This window comes from Camponotus vicinus, unplaced genomic scaffold (genome assembly GCF_025532165.1).
Source record: "Camponotus vicinus isolate PSW18456_S1 unplaced genomic scaffold, iyCamVici1.0 SCAF_13, whole genome shotgun sequence".
Taxonomy (NCBI): domain Eukaryota; kingdom Metazoa; phylum Arthropoda; class Insecta; order Hymenoptera; family Formicidae; genus Camponotus; species Camponotus vicinus.
The window spans coordinates 7,758,954-7,783,496 of NW_028141949.1; the positions used below are offsets into that span (position 1 = coordinate 7,758,954).

Here is a 24,543-nt window from a genome sequence, read left to right on the forward strand (position 1 = left end):
AACATTTAAATTATTATAGAGCTAGATGGATGGTTAGTCAATTGATCTATGAAAAGCAACGCCGTTTGTTATTAATATTTAATATTTATTTTTCGTGGCGAAAAATATTTTTAAATATTTCCCAACAACCTGAAATTATTACACAGATCTTTGGTGAAAGAAAATTATGTAAATTATAGATCACGAAATTGTAAATTTTCTGTAGAATAAAGTGAAATACACTGTTCAGTTGATAAACAATTGCAACGATTTTCTTTTATAACATTAGCAGGATATTGAAAAATATAATACACTCGTATTTTATATTATTATTAGATATATCGTTTTATTATGATATTACAAATATTCTTTCGTTGATAATATAATAGCTTTACGCTAACTTTTTCTAAATATGATGATTTTGCAGAGATAAAGACGTCATATATATTATAACTGTGTCTCTATTTCAGGGATCCTAAGGTAGTAAAATACGACATGGCAGTTTGCATCACCTTAAAATGGAATATGATTAATTCTTCGCAGCGTTGTGTAATAAACATTGTAAAAAGTTATATTCAAACCAAACGTACCGAGCTGCACATAGTCATTGACATAACAAACATCTTTCCAGCCGTGAGTGTGCAAGGAACGAGACTTCTGTAAAGAAGTATTTTTAATAATCTTCTGCTTTTTATGGAGAATGTATACCACTGCGAACAGTACCTAAAAGACAAAATAGAAAGACAAATAAAAGACAAAATCTCTAAAAAATAACAAAATATCTTCAAGATGCCTTCCTGGCGACTATCGAATCGTTTATAAGACGATAACTTTGGGTGAGATAACATTAAAATAATAAAAACATCGATATCAAAAATAGTTGCAATAATGCCTATCAAATAAAATTATGCTTTTATTTAGCAAGGATTGTATGCATCAGAGAAAATTGAATTTTTTACAGTAAAATCGAGTAAAATTTTAAATAATCAATTATAGGATTTCTCAATATTAAGGCTTTTCGTTATAAATTTATGATATTATTATTTATGATAGAAATATAAAGTATTAAATCTGGAGTCTTTTATTATATTATTTAATTATATTATTTTATATTTCATATTATTTCATATTATTTCAGTTATAATTGCAATGCAATTCTAGCTTATTCGATAAGGCTGCTTATGCCGCAATTAAAGAGCAATTATAGAATTATATTTCTTACGCCTTCTCGAAAATTTCTGCACTTCTGTCTATCAGCAACTGTCCGGGAAAGCACATGCATACAAGATGAGTAAATGCACCTACTGTTACGCAAATGTATCTTATAACTTCTTCTGTATGTCCTAGTTTATTGATAAGCTGCAACAATTATATTACACAAAACATAAATTATTCTAAAAAAAATTATTCTAAAATTATCGAGTCTTGTTTTAGATTATTTGATTAATTTAGAATTAATTCTCTTCCTTAATAAAAATTAAGATAAGGAGAAATCATTTATTATAATTTTTTAATTTTTTATATTATACATGTATGTATCTTTGTAATTAAACTTTGAATTCTGTTAAAGTAAACTGTATTTGAAGTGATAATTGAAAAATATGTGTTTTGTTTATTTTTTTCAAAATTCAATTTGCGAAAATTTTTTTTCAATTGTCTATAAATAGAAAATTTTTTGATGTCTCGACATTTTTAAAAAAATCTATTGCAAACTGGCCATTCTTCGTTGAAAGAATATTTGGCAGCTTTGAACATCTTGCTACGAAATATATTTTTCAATGGAAACATATGTATTTTTTTAATTCTTACCTGTAATCCAATTACGCTCATAATCAGCACATTCAGAGATAGAAGAATAAACATCGCGTGTGTGAATGTAGAATCTAGTATCCGAACATGTCTAAGAGAGATTGGGAATAATTTAATATTAAAAATCGAATAAAATAGTCTCATCGGTCAAGCAACTTTGTTAAAATCATTAGAATCGTTAATATGACTTTATTATCTATGATAAAATTACTCTAATGCGAGTTGATGTTTTCTCAAGCATATCATCAATTCATGATAGTCCTCATTTATAGAATCGTATCTTTCTATTGATAAATGATAGTGCGTTCTTGTGCGTATTTGTTCATTATCATCAGTCTTAACATCTGTCTGGCCAACAATATTTTCAAGACGGTGGCTTAGAAATAAAATGATGTAAATTAGGATAATCTATATCGACAAATTTTCTAAATATATATGTTAAGAGTAAAGAAAATTTCAGAAATATAATAAGTTTTTTTTTAATAAATTTAGAGGAACACGATATGTCAAGTAATTTTTTGATATCACTTACCTAATAGCTGTGAATAAACTGCAAGCATGTAACACACATATTATATACATAGTATCGATAGATAATACGATCCCGACAGTGATCACACTCGACATATAAGCATGAAATAAAATCGGATAATAATATTTATCTTTGTCCACTCTGTACTCGGCTTGATATACGTATTTCAATGGTCGTGATTCGTTCAATGGTATTACAATATCTAAGATTCTTGGACTTAATGGAATAAGTAAATACAGCACCAAAATTGTACAACAATATACTGTGAAAAAAGCATATATCGCTTACGAACTTTATATTGTATTAAAAATATTATATAAAAAAATAGAATTTTTTTATTATATTATTATATTATATTATTTTTAGTATTTTTAGTATTTTTATTTTTATCATATTATATTATGTATTTTTATTATGTGTTTTTTTATGTTATAATTTTGTAAATTAGAATTCATAAAATGAAAATCTCTGATTTAATTTGAATTTAATTTGCAACTTTTAAAGAGAAAAGAGAGAAAGAGAATTTATATTTAATTTATATGTAATATGTTTAATGATAAGATTGAATAGACTTATATTTAGCGTTTATTTTGTTTATAGCGCGCTACACATCGCAAAAACAGGGCAATTTCGTGACACATTGTATACATTGTATATGTATATCACATTATGTGTTGTGTTTCCACGCTCGTGTTGTCATTGGTGCGAGACAACAAAAAAAGGTAGCGGCGCGCTCTGCTCCATATGTCGTCACATTACTCCTTGATACGCGATCGCGACAAGTACTACGAGAAGCTACACGCAATTGTTCGTTATGATTTTCACAATTAACAGCATTAGTTTGCTTTTAATTAATTAGTGCTAATAATTTATCGCGTTTTTTTCGCGAGTGAACACGAGTGCCATAAAGGATATAAAACGTATAAGAAAAGGGGTCGAGAAATCATCAGACGAACAATTACAAGATGAGTACAATTTATAATATTAAAGTTGAATTTCTAAAAAAATGTTGCAAATTAGCTGTTAGCGAATATATCAATATATTATTAAAATTTTATGGATTTTACTCCTTTCCACGACAGATGTTAAGCTTACTCGAAAATATACCTATATTAAGATAATTTTAAAGCTATATTAAGATAATTTTAAAGTTATGTTAATCTATTTTAAAATGTGTCTAAAGATGATTTGTGATTACATTATTGATTTTATTACATTTCGTGATTAAGTATGTAGGATATATTAAACATATCGATAATAATAATTATCTAAAACTTATTTGATGCCTTCTGAGCATATCAGTGACATGTGTTAATTTTGATAGCTTTGACGAAAAATCGTAAAGTTTTTGGCTGAGTTTCTAGATTACAAAATTACCATGTAATTTTCCATTGTTTTCTAAAAATTAATATATGAATAATGATTGTGCTCAGATTACTCAAAATGGACCACAAATTCTTTCGAATAGGAAGTGTTTTTTAATTACACTAAAAAGCCAAAATATCAACTTTGCCATAATGTTACGTGAATTTCTTTTCCGATTGTTATTTAAAAGTATTATTCATTACCTGCGTAATATTTCGTCACTTTTCGGCCGATATTAGCATAATATTTCAAAATATAACGTTCAGATTCACTATTAAAAATACTCCAATGTTCGTTCATGAGTCGCAATAAATGTCGAAACTGATGAACGTTATAAAAAGAAAAAATTAACAGCAAATATATACACATTGTTAATATGTATTTAAAAATTTACCTTATCATTATTTACAACGATATTAATCAATTTTGTACTGGCACCAACAATGGGAGTGATGATAATTACACTTTCGACAGCTATATCTACATTACCCCAGGTATCATGTAATAAAATTATCTATGAATCAAAGATACATCGATCAACAATAAAATAAATATGTAAAAAAATACCTAATAAATGTATATTTTTATTTGGAAACTTGATATATTACTTAATTAATTTGATTTACCAACGAGTCTGCATTATTAGTGCGATACGTTACCTCAGTTGCGATGACGGAATATTGTACTATTGTTAAGAAACACGGTAACAAAATCTTGAGTACTTTATGCTGATACGGCCAAGCACCAATTCGCGACAAGAAGAATTTATTTATGAAATAGTAGTCTTCCATCTCCGCATGCATTGTGTCGTAGGCAGTTCTTGTGCGAATATCTTGTCGCGAATCGGCTTTCTTTTTATTAAATATCCGACATATGAGGAAGAAATGACGTGGACAACAAAAACAATATAGTTACGATAATACCGGATTGTCAAACATTGTACACGAGTCGTGAAAGGTATATATTTAATTAATCGATATGAGATGTCATCCCTGTATTTTAGCAATTTACAGAAGATCTTGAGTGTTTCAGCTAGAAATTGCAAGCTGTCTATGAGATGATAGAGAGATACTCATTGTCAGAAATTTTCTCAGCAAAAAAAGATATAGTCGCCTCAGATAAGTGCGCGAAGGAAAAAATCGAATAATTTTAAATTATTTCAACTTGTCCTTAAAGCACACATTTTAAAGCACAGATATTTTTTGTTGTCTATTTTTTACAGGTTAGCTTGTTACTTAATATTTATTATATAATATTCTATTTATATTTATAATATACAAGGTGTCTTAAAATTGGATATATTTTTAATAACAGATTCTCTGCAGAATAACAAATTCTTTTAAATCTGGGAATCATTTTTCCTTGGTGAAAATATTAATGCGTTAATTTGGGTTATAAATAATTGAAAAAGAATGATTTTTCGAAGAAACGTTTCTCAAACTAAATTTTGTCGATTTAAAAAATTAACAAGACTACCTTTCACAGTTAATTTCTAGTGGAATTTATTTTAAGAATCCAGTGGTCTTGGGGCACTCTTCATAATTTTTATCGATTACTCGATCTTTAATAATTTACGTCATCTTCCATGAAAATACGAGAATTAAAAAATATATGATATATTTTTGCAAAACACATTTTGTACATCACGTTAATTCATTAAAAAGATAGTAAAGCTTCGATAAGTAAAATTTCAATACATAAAATTACAAAACATTTTATACATAATTTTAAGAATATTTAAAAATTTATTTCCATTTATTTCTATCAGTATAATGCTACAAAAAATATTTTATTAGAATAAGTGTACGGCTAGCGTAATTATTTTAAAGAGGAGAATGTCATGAAGTAAGACATAGCAGTCTGTACCACCTTAAAAGGGAAACATCACTATTTTAGTGCGACATGCTATAAAAACGAAGCCTTATAAACGAAGCGTTATAAATATATAGTTTGTAACACACACACACACACACACACACACACACACACACACACACACACACACACACACACAGCTCTTACCATGCTATAATTCGCCATTGACATCACATATATTTTACCGGCACTTAACGTGCACGCTACGTTACTTCTGTAGAGCAATATCCGGAACAGTCTTTTGCTTTCTAAAGAAAATGTATACCAATGCGATCTACAACTGAGAGATTTTTTTGATTAAGATAGAGCTATTGAATTTTCTACATATTAATATATACGGTACCGGCCATATATCATCTTTATGTTTTTTGAGGATAACTTAATTCACAGTGCATATGTTTCTATCTAGTCACATGTTTTAATAGTAAATATATAGGTTACTAAACAATAGACTTTTCACTCAATAATAAGAAAACTTAAGAAAACTAAATAATAAGCAACGTAAGAAAAATTAATTAAATATGTGCACTTTTTTAAATTAATTATCCTCAAAAAACATAAAGGTTATATTTTTGGCTGGTATTGTGTGTATATATATATATATATATATATATATATATATATATATATATATATATTAATAATATATAGTGTGTTCTATAATTATCGAATGTCTTCATAATAGCTTTCTAGCTAATCTGGATTTTTTGTTAATGAAAGAGATTATTTTTTGCCAATTTTTTCCATTTTTGTTAATTAAGTTTCAAATTTTAAAAATTTTTATCAAAGTAAACTTTGCCTGAAATTAATTGAATAATGTAATTTTGTTAACGTCATAAGTTATGACAAATTCTTCTTTTACAATCGCTTATAATTCGGAAATTAATGATGTTTAGACATTTTTGATTAAGAAAAAATTGCCTCCGAATTGATTAATGATTTACTATTAAAAAGGTATCCGATGGTTTTATCGCATTAAGTAAATTAAAATATATAAATATATATTTTATGTTAATATAGTTTTTCTAATAAGAAATATCTTAAAAGTGCAATATTTTAAGATACAAAGTTTGACAGGTCAGAAAATGCAAGGGTTACTATATACCATTGAAAATTTTGTTATCTAGCAAAAAATAAAAAAATACAAAATCATAAAATATTTAATAACTGTTGTAAATACTATATTTTATATATATTAAATATTTATAGTATTCACACAACATACATATATAGTTTCCTAATGATATTTTTCTTAAATTTTCTATCTATCAAATAATTTATTCTATTATTTTTACGCTTTATCAAATATTTTCATGCTGTGATCCATCAATCTCTGCCCCGGCAAAGACATCCACAAAAGATGGAAAAATGCTCCTGCGCACAAGGAGACGTATCTAATTAAATCCTCGGTACTATCAAGATTAGTTATTACCTAAATAAATATAATTACTATAAAAAAATGCAACACTGTATACTCTGATAAAAAAATAAATCTTTCATCTCTTCTTCTTTAAAACACTTAATTATATACTTGCTTGAATTCCTATAAGGCTCAAGGCGAGCATATTACATGACAGTTGGATACCTGTCGATAACATGAACGAAGATTCCAATAAGCGGGCATATCTGACGATGAAGATATAATTTAGGAATATATTCGATAGTTTCTTGCGAAACTCTTTTTTGCGAATCAACTTCTAGGTAAGTTAATACAGGGTGTATCTGGAATGATGCACTAAACTTTAGGAGCGTATTCTAGAGGTCAAAATAAGACTTTTTTTTCCTATGAACATGGGTCCGCAAATGAACCCCCCTCCGAGCTAGAGGCCCCTAAAGTTTGGGGAAAAAATTAAAAATTGGCTGTATTTCAGAAAAAAAAAGGTTTTGACGTTACCTGTCACCCTCTTGAGAGATAAATAAATTTGCGTTGCGGGTGTTTGGTCAATTTCACATATTTTCGAATTTTAGCTCGGAGGGGGGGTTCATTTGCAGACCCATGTTCATAAGAGAAAAAAGTCTTATTTTGACCTCTAGAATACGCTCCTAAAGTTTAGTCCATCATTTCAGATACACCCTGTATAGCTTCATGTGAGCGCATGCGATGACATATATTGCAATAATTAAAAAAGCAGTACAAACTGTATTGCCAGTTGATGTTTTCGCAAACAGATGACTAATTCGCGATAAACTCTCTGCTGATTGACATAAATATCGTCGACTTCCATGTCTCGACATTTTCTTTCTTCATTATCCGTAAGATAGTTCGTCTGACTGAGTTCGTATTCTTTCGAAACTATATGTTCTAATCGATATCTAAAACAAATATTAAATTTCAACAGAGATTCAGGTTTTTTCGAGAATTATATTACGATTATACAAAAAAAAAAACAATTCTTTAACAACATAATAGGTATTAAACTTTCAAAAATTTCTCTATCGAAGTATTTTTCAGTACACCCTAACAATATTATTTATATAAACATAGAATTCTAAGTATGAAAATTATCAGCTTGCGTATTTTAATATTAATAATATAATATTAATAATATAATAATAAATATTAGTAATTTTAATATTATTATAATATTAATATAATATGAAAATTATCACCTTACGTATAATTTTAATATTATTATAATAATATTATTTTATTGCACCGTGGTAAATATTAAAATCGTATTTACCCGATGGCTGCAAATAAACTGCAGCCATGTTGCACGTACGCTATGTAAGTAGTGTCTGCGCACACCACAATCGACATGACCCCTATAACCGCCACATACGAATGGAACAAGATGAGATAATAGTACTTCTCTCGATCTATGCGATACTCGACTTCGAACAGAAACTTTCGCGGACGACTCTCATTGAGAGGCATCATAATGTCCAGAATCTGCGGCGACATTGGCATTAGCAGGTACAATATCGTCGACACATAAACGTAAACTGTGAACAACGATTGGCACTGTGCATCGTTCGACTTATATAATATTTACAATGGCAGCTGTTTGCATGAATAAAATTTGCATAAATAAATTTATGATTTTTAATATAATTGAATAAAAGTGCTAAGGGAGACTGCCTTACTTGCGTAAAATAATACCACTTTTCTACCGAATATAACGTAATTCTGTAAGATCTCGACGTCCGTAGAACTGTTAAACACTTGCCAATGATATTCGATTAGAGAAAATAGGTACCGCATCTAGATGATTTATATAGAAAAGTAAAGAAAAAATTTATATATGATGTAATGACTACTTGTGCGCACGTGTACCTCATTAATTCTAAAGCTGAGATTGAATAGCTTTGTAAAACAGGCAAGTACAATTATAGACGAAATTATACATTCAACTGCAATATCGACATCACCCCAAGTATCAAACATTCGTATCATCTGGGAAAATGAGACGTAAGAATTCAAATATCTCTCTTGGAGAAATGATTATATGATAATTATATAGTTATTATAGTAATATAATTATATATATTATAATAGTAGGGGAGACCGGGGACAAAAATAACATTTTTTGTATTATAGGTCACTAATTAATTATCGTTAGAGATATAAAAAAAAAAGATTATATGTTAAAAAACTCCATTTATTGCTCTATTATTATACCTATGTTTCAATCTCAAATGATAGATATTTAAAGAGCTACTACAGCTTTTCGCAAGTACGTTGATTGTTACTTTTATCCTGGGGGCCTGGGACGAAAGTAACATAGTCTGGGGATAAAAGTACCAGTTCTTATTTTCGGGAAAATAAAATAAATATGACTTTTTTCAATTTAAGGCAACTTTTATTATAATCTTTTATTAAGCAAGATAACTTTTATTATAAATTTGTATTATATTATATTAAAATAAAAAATAAAATAAATATTTATTTTTATCATCTTTGAAAAACTTAAAAGAAATAATCTTCGTTAAGCAAAATAATTATAAGTAATATCATAAAATAATTATACTTAATCACACCAGTTTTGTACTTTTTTAAGTCTAAATAATAGTTTAATTCTAAATAATAATGTAAAAATTTTATGATAACTACTTATACAAAAGAGATTGGTATCTATTCCGAATCACAATTATGGCATACGTAATAAGAATCGCCTTTGGTACAGTTATTATGGGACCAGCCCTTATACTTTAAGCATTGAAACATGTTACTTTCGTCCACAGAGTGTCGTGTTACTTTCGTCCCCAAACACATTTTTTAGAATAAAAGCATTATAACCTAAATATGATGCAAGACTTAGCCAAATCAACTATAAAAACTTATGAATATATTTTAGAAGAATACACCGGCAAATAATTACGTCAATATATACACTTTAATTAGGCATAGATACAAAAAAACTAAAACAAAAAATACTTAGGTGAATAATGCAAATACACTAATTTCACTCGTGCATGTGCAACCGGCGCGATCGTTCTACAACAATTAGCTGAAAAGGAAGAGAATCGGGGCGTACGCGTTTGACTATATAGTATAAATTATTCAACATATTGTGTAGTTTAGTAGGAGGCTTGTTACTTTCATGACGCTGTTACTTTTCCCCGGTCTCCCCTATATTATAATAGTAATGTAATAAAATTGCAATATTTTTTTCCGATGATAATTGATAGCTAATATTTTTAAAAAATTAGCTGAAACTAGGGAAATTTATAAACTAGGGAAAGTCTCGATATGATTGATTTACTCTTATATCGATAATATTTTTACAAGCATAGATTCAGAACAAATCTATCATGAAAAGATGTATGAAAAAGACATACATATCACGAACAGTGAGATCGATTAATTACCTCTGCTGCAACATAGCTGATGTCGATGAACGCTAGCGCGGTTGGTATTAATATCCTCATGGTCCTATTTTGATAAGGCCAAGTGCCGATTTGCGACATAAAAGTCTTGTTAACACGATAGTAACGCAGTATATCCGGTTGCATGGTGTATCTATCCGTCGCGATGGACGATCGGTAAATGATATAACGAGCGAATATTTTATACAGGATGTATTGTAGTACTAAAGATGTATAGTAAAAATACGAGATGGATATTTATCATAATGTCACGTTGTCAGTTATACTATTCGTCAGGTACCTATTTCTTTAACGTAACGGTCGTGTTATCGATCTGAAAGTGCAAATGATTGACAAGTTCTCAATGCGACAGTTTAATTGAAGATTTCGATAAAGGAATAAAGACCAAGTTTCGTGCTGTCATATTTTGAAAAAACGAGGAAAAAAATATATCAGAAATATAGTAAATAATTGTCTTCCTCTATGCAATGTACAAGTTGTTCAGTTTGCAACCACTGTGATATAATCTTCTTACTTCATATTTATATATACAATAAGATAAAACAAAAATATATACAATATATAATATAAAGAAATAATGTAAAAAAGTTCAAATTTCAATTAGACAATAATTTCAATTATAAGAAAAAAATATATAGTATATATATGTATATAAAATTTTTATGTCATATTATTTTTATTTATATTGCATGATTTTATATTGCTTCTTTCTCCATTTATTTACCTATATTGTAAGATTTTCAATTATTTAAATCAATGCTTATGTAAGAATCATGAAACACCATAAGGTAATAATTGTATATACATATATGTTAAATATATCAATTTAAATACGTTAACATAAATATTGAATAAATTAATAAATATTTTATTTAATTAATATTGTTTATTATATGAAATTACGTAAGGCGTTCATTACAAATACTTATAATGAAATAAGCTTGCAATGAAATCTTTAATATATAGATCAGTGCTGTCAATTATTTGCAACTTTCGACCGGATTTCTTAGTTCACGCCTACCGCTCTCCTCTCACCGCGCGCGCCTTAGCAACCACGCCGCCGAACGCTCGTAACTAAGGAGGACTAGAGTCTAGTGGAATAGGCCTACTAGGGAAACCATTTAAAAAAAAACGCATCAACAATAGTACCTCATGGGTAATGTGAAAACCTATTCTCCTTATTATATTATTTATATAATTTTTTATATATTATATTTTATGTAATTTTATTATTATTATTATTTATATAATTTATTTATGTAATTTTTTATATATTATTTTTTATATAATTTTATTATTATTATTTATATAATTTATTTATATAATTTTTTATATATTATTTTTTATATAATTTTATTATTATTATTTATATAATTTATTTATATAATTTTTATATATTATTTTTTATATAATTTTTTGTTATTAGATCGCTACATTACATTTGTGACGCGCACGTGCCTGAGGTTACCGCCGCGCTCCTTAGTTACGAGCGTTCGGCGGCGCGGTTGCTAAGGCGCGCGCGGTGAGAGGAGAGCGGTAGGCGTGAACTAAGAAATCCGGCCGAAAGTTGCAAATAATTGACAGCACTGATATAGATAAACTTATCGATAGATATATTTATCGAGAGAATGCTAAAATTGTGAAGTAAAATCGCCGTCCACACTTTCTAAAAACAAAAGGATATAGGTAATCAAATTGTATAAATATAAATATAATATAAATTTAAATGTAAGATTCGAAACACAACGATACGAATTTGATTGCGATCGTATCTAATTTTTCAGATATTATATAATAGTTTTCTCAAGCCACTGACTTGCACAATATACGCGATGTCTTATTAGTTTAATTCGTTTGATATCCCATATAGGATTTTACTAACGGTCCTATTCTGGCCCAAAATTGGTTGCCAAGTCACCAATATTGGCGCGATAATGGCGCCTATAACTGGCCCAGCAATGGGACTTCTCTGGAATGATAACTTCGGTCCAGCAATAGGTAACAATGTACGGCCAAACATGGTAACCAATGATGGGCCATTAATAGTCAATATATCTTGCCAATATTAAGCCATTAATGGTCAATATATCTTGCCAATATTTTGCCATTAATGGCTAATCTATTATGCCAATACTTGGCTAATAATATCGTTCTTACGATGCTCGACTTAGCCAAATTATTTTTTTTTTATTGCTCTACCGTGTTAATACATTTTTACAAATATACATTTATCAAAATATATTTTACTAAAAATTTTTTCCCTTTTTATTAAGAATACTTATATATAATTATTATATGTTAATGTATTTTTAATAAAAATTCGAAAAATATCCAATAAACTATTTTATAAGTATATATTTATAATAATTTATTTCTGCAACAAAGCAATAAAAAACATTTACTCGGACTCAAGCGATTGCTGCAAAATTCCTGCGAAAAAAAAGATATGCTGTGCGACAACGAATTTAGAGCGGTTACGGACTGCGCAGAGGATTTCTTTCGTTGGCTATTTTATATCCGCCAAGTTTCTAGAATTTTCTGACAAATTTGAAAATGCCAGGCATGGGCGAATACAGTAAGCCAAGTATTGGCCAATCATTGGTCACCGTATATCGGGCCAAGCATTGGCGTTGTAGCAAAGTGTAGTTTTCTTATGTAAATGGCACCCAATTATTCCCCAAGCATGGGCCAACATAGAATACCAAGTATCGACTAATCATCGGTTACCATATATCGGGCCAAGCATTGGCCCTGTTGTCAAGTCTGGCTATTCCTATATGGGATAAGCACGTTATATCAAAATTATAAATATTTAAAAAGTCCATTTTTATATACAATGTATCCTAATAATCACATTTTTCATTCACGTATAATGTGACAATTGTCTCTAGAGTGATTAAATGTTTAAATAATTAAAAATAAAATTATGGAAGTATTTAATTTCTTCTTCCCGTTAAAAGAAGGAGAAAAAAGAAATGTAAGCTAATGTTAATTAAATTAATGTTAATTTTACAAAATATTACTTATATATAATATATTATAATATTATAACATTATAGTATATATTGTTAATTTAAAATTCAATTTTTATAACATATAAAATATATTATGAATTTAAAATTTAATTTTTCTAGTGGAACTTTTAAGATCAATTATTAGACAATAAAACGTACAAAATATTTTTTCATCTTTATATATCTTTATTTTAATGAATCTTTTTCATTTTAAAAACATCTATTATGTATAAATAATCTAAATATACAGGGTGTCCCATTTTATTTTTGTCAGTCAAATATCTCGATATTACTTAGAGTTAGAAAAAAATGTTTCAAACAAAAGTTGTATGGCTTGAAGGCGAACACCTCCACCGGCACTTATTTGGTCAGCGAGCGACCTTTTCAAAGATCCTCCATGGCAATCGGCATTGCATCCATCGAGTAAGATACCAACATCGCTCTGGAGTCGCATATCACTGTGTTAAAAAGCAGCATTAGGTGTAAGGTCTGGTTAGCTCAGTGGTCTAGAGCAGTTGCCCGGAAAGCGAAAGACTCGGGTTCGATTCCCGATCCAACCACTTGCACCTCACATATTTTTCTAGTCTGCGAATATTGTTTTCTAGCAATTATTCGTTGGGCTGAAAAATGTGTGAATGCTCTCTCCACAGAATATGCGTCGATGCCGTTGCCACGGATGGATTCTGTCGCTCGTTGATCAAATGGGTGTATAGACACGTGTATTTGTTATTCAAAGTATTCCCCTTCCGCATCTATACACTTTTCACAGCGACTCAATAGCGATTCAAATGAGAACAAATTCCACATTATTTCAAGGACTTTCTGGATTTGAGAGGGAAATTGTCTTCTTGATTTGAAAAAAAATGTAATTTGCAATTAACAATTACATTTTTTTTTCCAAACAATTATGTGTTTTCTTTACACCAATTGATTCCTCTCATTATTTTGTACATAAAAGTATTAAGGTAAAATAATCGAAATATGAATATTTTACAAGATATTTTACGGTTTATGTAAAATTAAGAAATGATTTCAAGCCTCATAACTCGGAAAGTACTTAATAAAAACTAACTTAATATATATATATAATATATATGATATATAAACTTAATATATATATATATAATTATAGTGTTTTGGAAAGCTCTTGAGATGAGCTACAAGAATATGCAAAAGCATATAGGGTGTCCCGTTGAAAAAGTTGGAGGTGACCTTCACGTAACCTTCAGGTGACTCTTCAAGGTCAAACTAATGGCACCATCTTATGTCCCCTTCGAAACCATACAACTTTTGTCTGAAACATTTTTTCGTATCTTTTAGACTTTACGAGATATTTCGATGGCAAAGTTAAAATAGAACACCCTGTATATATATATATATATATATATATATATATATATATATATATATATATATATGTATATTTTATCTTGAAAATATTTAAAACAGTGAAATAAATAAATAATAAATAAATAATTGAAATATTGCAGTTAAAATTAATAAATCTATTCTTCTTCTCATAATAAAATACGATATTCTTTTCAATAGGAATATTTTATATTTATAACAAAAATTATTAATTGTCGCTATTTTGCATCTGTCAGTTAATTAAAATGTCAAATGATTAATCAATAAAAATGTAACATAATTAAATTAAATAAATATCTGTATTTTGTCTTCATCCATTCATATTTGCTCACTTCTATTATAATTTATAACTTCCATGAGTGTTGTCAATTTATAAAATGAAGCATTCATTTTTAAATTTTCACTAAATTTTAAACTTCTATACGATATAATAGCATTACACATAAATCTCATCGAAAAAAACAAATATATTTTTTATGCAATCGAATTCAATAATAATGTTATATTAATGACAAATTTCCAATGTAATAACATATATGTTATTTCTTGTGTTCACGATATTGCTTCGAGCACGAAACAGATATTGTCTTTGCATATGTTGTACAAATGAATTCGCAAATCATTCAAGCAATAGAATATGCTATTGCTGTGAAAGAGTCAATTATCTATCTAACAAAGTATTACGGTGAAAAGCAACGATAAAGAAGGTTGTAGTGTGTGCAAATAATTACGCGCTATGCTACGATGACGTAATTACAGCCGTGCACAAGGAATTGTTAATAATGTCCCTATGCGTCACTTAATAGACAACATTCACAAGATATCGTTTGATAGTTTGCGCTCTTAGTATTTCTGAACATGATCGAGGGAAGGGATATTTGGCAAAGTCGATATTACGCTATTCCTAGATTCTACATGACTTTAGCAGGATTATGGCCATATCATTCGATTCGCAATAGATATCTACATTTTGTGCCGATATTTACGATCTGTTTTGTTATTTTCATACCTCAGGCATGATTAAACATATATTAATTAGATAATATTTTATTAAATTTCAAGACACAGTTTTTACTTGTGTATAAAAATTGATATGTGTTATATAAATTTTTTTATATATTTTATATATTTTTATGAACAAATTTGCAGTCTTAGAAAGCATTTAAAATGCTGTTTTCATATCAGCAATTTTGTACAATATACATACACGGTGAGTCATTTTAATCTATAATCCCAATTACCTCGTTGGCAAAGCATGACAGAGAAAAAATTTTCCCACAAAAGTTGTTTGTTTCTTTGGGGGCCATAAGATGGTATCATTGGTTTGACCTTGAAGAGTTATTTGAAGGTCACATGAAGGTCACCTCCAATTTCTTAAATGGAACCTATTATTTGTCATTGCATATTCTTGTAGCTTATCTCGAGAGCTTTCCGAAACACTATAATTAAGTACCTTTTCGTTAAGTACTTTTTGAGTTATGAGGCTTGAAATAATTTCTTAATTTTACATAAACCGTAAAATATCTTGTAAAATATTCATTTTTCGATTATCTTACCTTAATACTTTTATGTACAAAATAATGAGAGGAATCAATTGGTGTAAAGAAAACACATAGTCGTTTAAGAAAAAATATGGAATTGTTAATTGCAAATTACATATTTTTTCTTCAAAACAACTATGTGTTTTCTTTACACCAGTTGATTCCTCTCATTATTTTGTACGTAAAAGTATTAAGGTAAGATAATCGAAAAATGAATATTTTACAAGATATTTTACGGTTTATGTAAAATTAAGAAATTATTTCAAGCCTCATAACTCAAAAAGTACTTAACGAAAAGGTACTTAATTATAGTGTTTTGGAAAGCTCTCGAGATAAGCTACAAGAATATGTAATGAGAAAATGTAGGTTCCATTTAAGAAATTGAAGGTGACCTTCACGTGACCTTCAAATGACTCTTCAAGGGCAAACCAATGGTGCCTTCTTATGGCCCTTAAAGAAACAAACAACTTTTGTGGGAAAATTTTTTCTCTGTCATGCTTTGCCAACGAGATAATTGGGATTATAGATTAAAATGACTCACCGTGTATATATATATATTTTTTCGCGATATATATAATGTATTTTTTTATTACACATATCTACACATGTTTTTTTTATATATTTTTTATGCAAATATTTCAAAATTCAATTTGTAAACATATACAAGAGATTATTATATTACTATTAATATCTTGTAACATTTTGATATCTCAATATTTTATAATACAGTTATTATATATGCACATTGCATTGACGGATCTCGATGATCTCTTCGAATGTATTCCAACAATGTTGATCACGATAATATTTAGTTTTAAATTAGCGAGCTTTATGGCAAATAGTAAGAAAGTAAGTATCGATAATTTACAATTTCATTAGCGGGATTAATTTGTATAATCAAATTTATTATATAATTTGTAATCAAATTATATATAATTTAATTATTATATAATTTGTAAATTATTATATAATTTGTAATCAAATTTATTATATAATATTAATATAATTATAATCAAATTTATTATATAATTTGTAATCAAATTTATTATATAATTTGTAATCAAATTTATTATATAATATTAATATAATTATAATCAAATTTATTATATAATTTGTAATCAAATTTATTATATAATTACTATTTAATAATAATAAATAATAACAAAATCGTCCAAAATATCCTTGTTTTATATTTATAGATAAAAAGCTGTCTTAAAACGATAGAGAACGATTGGTTGTCATTAAATACGGATAACGAGAAGGCTATTCTGCAACGACAGACTGCATACGGCCGATATCTGACGATATTTTACGCAAGTATGTTGTAAAAAGACGTAAATTTTGGCGGGAAATTTTCGGCGAGAGATAGAAAAGAAATTTTTTCCCATAATTTGATCGATTTTTTAAAGCGATTCTCTCTGTAATGCATATATTTCTAGTCTTTATGCAGCTGACAGGATTCCTCTACATACTCAAGTCGGTTGTATTGATAATGATAGATGATACCTCAAATTCGACCAAACTGGCCGTAACGAAATTACCATTTCGCGTGGAATACGGCCACAAAATAGATCAATATTTCTATTTGATATTGACCCATAATTATCTAACTGTTTTCTCTCATGTGACCGCTACAGTCGCGACTGATACCTTCTACTTTATCCTGATCCAACATGCCTGCGGGATGTTTTCGGTTGTCGGGTAAGATAATCATATTCGAGAATGACATTTCACGAGAATTAAGATAATTTTCACAAAAGTGTGACTAATGTTAAAAGCATATTATTGTTTTTCAAGATTGAGTTTCGATCTTTCTGATTCTTTTTTTTGACATTGACGATTTTATAAAATTTTTATAAAATTAATTTTTATAAAATTATATTTTTATAAAATTATTTATATTATAAATTATAAAATTAGATTTTTATAAAATTATCCGAGATCTGAAAATAAAAAATGTTCCAAGAGTGTTATTATTTTAGCGATTTCCAGACATTCGTTGGAACGTATTGGCAAAGATAGCAATAACAGTTTCGATTTAAAGCCCGACAAGATCAATGATGTTAATTACTATAAGGTTCTGGATTGTTTACGCAAGCATCTGCACGTGATAGAGTGCGTATTATAATGTATAACGAAACTATATTCAATCGTAATTATTTTTCATATTTCATTTGACCACATTAAGTTTTGCGATTTAGCAGATTCGCGGAATTAATCGAGTCTACGTTCGCGGATATACTTCTGATCAGTATTAGTCTAAATATGATTGGTGGCAGCATATGCGGTATACAGGTGTGCATCAAATTCTCTACGATGAAGCAAAAAGAATTTTTTTTAATTTAGCGCAGACACTTAGCCTTGAAATTATTGACGCACAACTCTTTTAATATAATTAATAATATAAAATTATTTTAAAATTATTTTAAAATTATTTTAAAATTATTTTAAAATTATTTTAAAATTATTTTAAAATTATTTTAAAATTATTTTAAAATTGTTTTAAAATTATTTTAAAATTGTTTTAAAATTGTTTTAAAATTGTTTTAAAATTGTTTTAAAATTAATTTAAAATTGTTTTAAAATTATTTTAAAATTGTTTTAAAATTATTTTAAAATAAAATTTGCTTTTTCCAGGTGTTGATAAATTTAAATGACGCAAAAGATATAATAGCACCTCTCGCTATTTACGTCGCTCAACTTACTCATATGTTCCTACAATTTTGGCAGGCTCAATTTTTACTTGATTACAGTGTTCTTCCGTATGAGTCAATGTAAGAAATCATTTTTCTAAACTGAATCAAAAGCATTTGTGTCATCTTCTGGAACGCTATCGTTCGATTATAAGTGTAGCAAATGTGCAAACGAATATTTTCAATTTTTATCTGCATATTAATCGTGTCTTTTGTTTCAGTTGCAAGGCGAATTGGTATTATACCTCGGAGAGATGTAGAAAACTTCTACTTTTGATCATGAACAGAACAATATTACCGTGCAGAATTACTGCTGGCAGAGTGGTCACTTTATCCATCGAAAGTTTCGGCGTAGTAAGTAAAAATATTATTGTTTTTTTAACTTACTCTGCGACTGTAATATATTTAAGATCGATGATGGTGGATTTTCTCGTTTCTCCAAAGGTTCTGAAAACGTCGATGTCATATTTCACGATGCTGCGTTCCTTCCATTAACAATTTCAACGCGAGGAATCTGCTAAGAAAATTTTAAGAGTCACGTTTACATGCATCATAATAATTTTACGCGGCGATAGATTTAGATAGTTTTAATTGTCAAAAATATACCGAAAATATACGATGAAAAAATTTTAGACCAACAAATTTCCTACCTTTTACCGCAATCGAAAATCATTGCACGTCATATCCATCGTCGGGACAGTTGATTCTTTTTTCTAAAAAATATTAAAATACTATAAAAATAGAATCTTCACAATTGCCATTTGAAAACTCAATTCGTTCAATACGAACAGTATATCGATTGCAAACAATGTAGCGAGACATAATTAATTCTGGAAAAGCCGAGGTCAAAAGACCAAAACGGCAAGAAGGAGAGGTGAGACACAGGGTTGTACTTTTGCGGGGAAATAATTGCGTATTAATTCTGTAATGACATAACTACTGTATAACGCGCGATCTCGCAAGTACTACGACACACAGGGAATTGATAATAACGTGCCTTGCCAAGTGGCGTTTACAAGGAATCATTGATAGTTCTTAGTTATTCTTGAAGATGACTGAGCGAAGAGACATTTGGCAAAATCGTTGTTACATAATTCCCAGAGTATATATGAGCTTGATAGGAATATGGCCCTATCATGCGTTTCGCGATAGATGCTTGCTCTTTGTGCCGATGTTTACATTCTCTCTCACCATCCTTGTGCCCCAGGTATCTGCAGTTTATCGATTTATTTCCAAAGGAAATTATAATTACACATTATTTTCTTTTCGTATATTTTATAATTATATATTAGCCATCTAAAAATAAATAATTATATATAATAACATTAATTTTGACGTAGCTATTGTACCTGCTAATCACCGCGACGAATCTTGACGATGTATTCTCGTGTACCCCGTCGATGTGGATCACCATAATATTTAGCTTCAAATTAGGGAGCCTGATGATAAACAATAAGAAAGTATGCGACAATCGCGCGTATGAATTCCATACGAAATGCGATCGATGCACGATAGATGTTAAGCTCTTAATTCATAAAGATAAATTGGAGCCTCGGAAAATATGCGTGCTTTTATTTCTAGTTGAAAACTTGCCTTGAGACAATAGAGGACGATTGGTCCTCGTTGAGTAGCGATGTGGAAAGAGCTGTTCTACAAAGACACAGTGCTTACGGGCAATATATCACGATGACATACGGAGGTACGTCTTTGAGAAGAGTAGAAATTTTAAAATGGAAGACTTTGTTTCGATTTCTGGTGATGTAACATACATACATATCGATTTCTACCCAGTCTTCATGCAGCTTGTGGGAGTTCTCCTCATATTGAAGTCGCTCTTGGTGATACTGATAGAAGATACGTCGGACGCGACGATAACTTCCCTGGCAGCGGAATCGAAGCTACCGTTTCGCGTGGAATACGGTGAAAAATTCGGCCGATACCTGTACCCGATGGCGATACACTGTTATCTAGCCGTATTCGCTCATATCAGCATCACAATCGCGGTCGACACCTTCTACATTGCTCTAGTTTGGCATGTGTGCGGGATGTTCGCGATTGTCGGGTAAGGATAAATCCGTAAGAATGACGATTATAAAATTGAGATACGATGTATATTCGTGTGTGAATTTCCGTAATACGTCTTTCGTCTTCAAATCTCGAGCTAGTCCGAATAGACTGCGACTGGTTTCGATCTCGCCAGGAGGAGCGTTATCATTTGAGCGGTTTCCAGAAACACGCTGGAACATATCGGCAAGGATAGCGACAACAATTTTGACCTGAAACCCGACAAGATCGTGGATGGCAATTACAGCAAAGCTCTGGAATGCTTACGCAAGCATCTGCATGTGATACAGTTGGGTTAACGTTAATGTTTTTGGACGTGAAGGTATCATATACAGGGTTTACCAAAAGTGTGGAAACCCCTTAATATTTCGAAAAATACGCATTTTTAAAAAAAATGTTTCATACAAAAGTTATAGGGTTTTATGTGGCGCATTACACAGCAACATTATTATGACCTCAAATAGCGTTGTCAAGGTTATGTGAAGGTCACCTCCAACTTTTTAAATGGGACACCCTATATGCTTTTGCATATTCTTGTAGCTTATCTCGAGAGCTTTCCAAAACACTATAATTAAGTTAGTTTTCATTAAGTACTTTCCGAGTTATGAGGCTTGAAGTCATTTCTTAATTTTACATAAACCATAAAATATCTAGTAAAATATTCATTTTTCGATTATCTTACCTTAATACTTTTATGTACAAAATAATGAGAGGAATCAATTGGTGTAAAGAAAAAACATAGTTGTTTTTAAAAAAAAATATGTAATTGTTAATTGCATTGCATTAAGGGGTTTCCACACTTTTGGTAAACCCTGTATATCGTCGTACATTTTGATTTCGTGCTTTCATAGATTCGCAGAGCTGATCGAGTCTACATTCTCGAACATATTCCTGGTCAGCGTTTGTCTGAACATGATTGGTGGCAGTATGATTGGTATACAGGTATATATATCAATTTTTATGTAAACTTTACGATAATATCTTCCGACGAAAAGATTTCTATAACATGCTAATAATTAATATTTGATAAAAATAACAGTTGCAATAAGTAATCGGACAGGATTCACAGATCCAAGATTTTCAAGGAAAGAGAATTTGGAAATAGGATGTAGTGAAACATATATTTCAGGTGATTTTGAATTTGAACGACGCGAAGGATATCGTAGGTCCCCTCGCCATCTATATCGCTCAACTCATTCACCTCTTCCTGCAGTTCTGGCCGGCTCAATTTCTGTTAGATTACAGTATCGTTCCTTACCAGTCAATGTAAGAATATGCTTCCTCTTTCAATTTAGTGTGTTTTAAATTATTTTAAGAATATATCAAGAGACACGATAGTGTCTTACGTCTTTATCATCTTCATCAACACACATGCACACAACACATAGACAGAAAAAACGTACAATTCCTACTCTCAGAAGATTACGCTAGCGATGCTATGCAATATTAATAACATGTGTCAATAGTGACATATGTCATTAACTGCATTTTGAGTAGTGACACGTAATAAAGTGCAAGTTAAATAATAAATAATTAAAATATTAATTAAAAATTGGCAAATAAGAGCCAATAAGGTATGATAATTGGAGCGCAAGATAAATAATAAATATCTGTTTTACAAGCTAAATATAAATATATATAATACAATAAAAATATACATATTATATATATATATATATATATATATATATATATATATATATATATATATACACTTATTCTATATATATTTTTATATAATTTGATTATATATTAAAAAAAATATATATATACAGGGCGGCCCACGTAAAGTGTTACAAATTTATATCTCGGAAACGAAGCAATTTAGAGAAAAATGTTTCAGACAAAAGTTGTATGGTTTCAAGGGGGACATAAGATGGTGCCATTAGTTTGACCTTCAAGAGTCACCTGAAGGTCACGTGAAGGTCACTTCCAACTTTTTAAATAGGATACCCTATATGCTTTTGCATATTTTTGTAGCTCATCTCGAGAACTTTCCAAAACACTATAATTAAGTTAGTTTTCATTAAGTACTTTCCGAGTTATGAGGCTTGAAATCATTTCTTAATTTTACATAAACCGTAAAATATCTTATAAAATATTCATTTTTCGATTATCTTACCTTAATACTTTTATGTACAAAATAATGAGAGGAATCAATTGGTGTAAAGAAAACACAAAATTGTTTCGAAAAAAAAATGTAATTTGCAATTAACAATTACATTTTTCTTTTCGAAACAATTATGTAAAAGTATTAAGGTAAGATAATCGAAAAATGAATATTTTACTAGATATTTTATGATTTATATAAAATTAAGAAATTATTTCAAGCCTTATAACTCGAAAAGTACTTGATGAAAAAATACTTTATTATAGTGTTTTGGAAAGCTCTCGACATAAGCTATAAGAATATGCAATAAAAAATAGGTGGTTCCATTTAAGAAATTAAAGGTCTCCTTGACCTCACCTTAACGATGCCATCCAAGGTCAAACCAATGACACCATCTTATGTTCCCCTCAAAACCATACAATTTTTGTCGAAAACGTTTTTCTCTAAAATGCTTAGTTTTTGAAAGAAAAGGGGTGTACGGGTGGTCTAGGACACCCTGTATATATATGTATATACATATGTATGTACAAGTCTTGTACAAATTTTTATCCTTAGTTGGTACAATTTTTATATCACTATTTTTGTAGACAAGACGACAGTTAGATACAATTATTACATATTACAATAAAATTATATAATTCTTACTGCTATATTTCTTTATACTTACGATCATTTAAAATCTTGATTTTCATGTTTTTTAGTCACCAACTACAACGCGATAACTGCGAGACTAAATTCCTAATTTTTATTTCTTTTTTCTTATTCAGAATTGACATTGATCTTTCGAATTGTAGTTGCAGGTCAAATTGGTATTACACTTCGAAGAGATGTCGAAAACTTCTTTTCTTAATCATGAATAGAAGCGTGTTACCGTGTAGAATTACTGCTGGCAAGATCGTAGCTTTATCCATTGAAAGCTTTGGCGCGGTAAGTAAAATTATACTATTGCTCTCTGTTAATACAGACACTATTTTAATATAATATATTAATATTATATAAATATAATATTTTATTATAATAAAAAATTATAATAAAATTATAATATTATAATATTATAATATTATAATATTTTAAGAAGATTATAATATTTTAAGAAGATAATTAGCGATGGTTTTATTCTTTGAAGGTTCTCAAAACATCGATGTCTTACTTCACGATGCTGCGCTCCTTCAATTGATTATACCAACATCATGTGTGCAATCCAGCAGCTTGTTAATTAAATTTTAAAATTTACGCGAGATTATTACTATCATGACAGAGTTTCTATCAATTTGGAATTAATTTAAAAATATCGAAAATATATTATAGTATATGGAAGGTTTTAATTAAATTTCAAAACTCATACCTTTCACTGCAAATTCAT

The 24,543-nt window shown here is 29.1% G+C and overlaps 3 protein-coding genes and 1 pseudogene across 11 annotated transcripts in view; 2 read left to right on the forward strand and 2 right to left on the reverse strand.

Moving 5' to 3' along the window:
• The window catches only part of LOC145964077 (F-box only protein 21-like), a 365,010-nt pseudogene that overhangs the window by 13,041 nt on the left and 327,426 nt on the right, over positions 1–24,543 (forward strand). The window lies entirely within an intron of this gene.
• Positions 398–4,491, reverse strand: LOC145964088 (uncharacterized). Its single transcript, XM_083086492.1, has 9 exons — positions 4,345–4,491; positions 4,080–4,199; positions 3,889–4,006; positions 2,321–2,582; positions 2,000–2,164; positions 1,789–1,879; positions 1,202–1,338; positions 570–702; positions 398–491 (listed from the first exon to the last, which is right to left on the reverse strand). The coding sequence occupies exons 1-9, from the start codon at positions 4,486–4,488 to the stop codon at positions 441–443; spliced, it is 1,221 nt and encodes a 406-aa protein (XP_082942618.1). The 5' UTR covers positions 4,489–4,491; the 3' UTR covers positions 398–440.
• On the reverse strand, positions 5,417–10,520 carry LOC145964105 (uncharacterized). The gene is made up of 9 exons (XM_083086515.1): positions 10,373–10,520; positions 8,838–8,957; positions 8,648–8,765; positions 8,245–8,506; positions 7,700–7,873; positions 7,096–7,186; positions 6,856–6,992; positions 5,708–5,840; positions 5,417–5,554 (listed from the first exon to the last, which is right to left on the reverse strand). Exons 1-9 carry the CDS (start codon positions 10,514–10,516, stop codon positions 5,504–5,506), a joined length of 1,230 nt encoding a protein of 409 aa, XP_082942641.1. The 5' UTR covers positions 10,517–10,520; the 3' UTR covers positions 5,417–5,503.
• Positions 8,460–24,497, forward strand: LOC145964076 (uncharacterized). 8 transcript variants are annotated; one of them, XM_083086470.1, is made up of 14 exons: positions 8,460–8,477; positions 17,513–17,630; positions 17,753–18,014; positions 18,306–18,428; positions 18,515–18,608; positions 18,951–19,087; positions 19,228–19,360; positions 20,588–20,705; positions 20,798–21,068; positions 21,237–21,359; positions 21,922–22,012; positions 22,200–22,336; positions 23,975–24,107; positions 24,307–24,497. In XM_083086470.1, exons 3-14 carry the CDS (start codon positions 17,758–17,760, stop codon positions 24,355–24,357), a joined length of 1,668 nt encoding a protein of 555 aa, XP_082942596.1. In that variant the 5' UTR covers positions 8,460–8,477; positions 17,513–17,630; positions 17,753–17,757; the 3' UTR covers positions 24,358–24,497. The 8 variants fall into 8 exon arrangements, 6 of the variants coding, with proteins under 6 accessions (XP_082942596.1, XP_082942595.1, XP_082942597.1 ...); XR_014436340.1 differs by lacking the exon at positions 8,460–8,477 and having other exon boundaries at positions 17,474–17,630; positions 21,930–22,012; XM_083086469.1 differs by lacking the exon at positions 8,460–8,477 and having other exon boundaries at positions 17,474–17,630.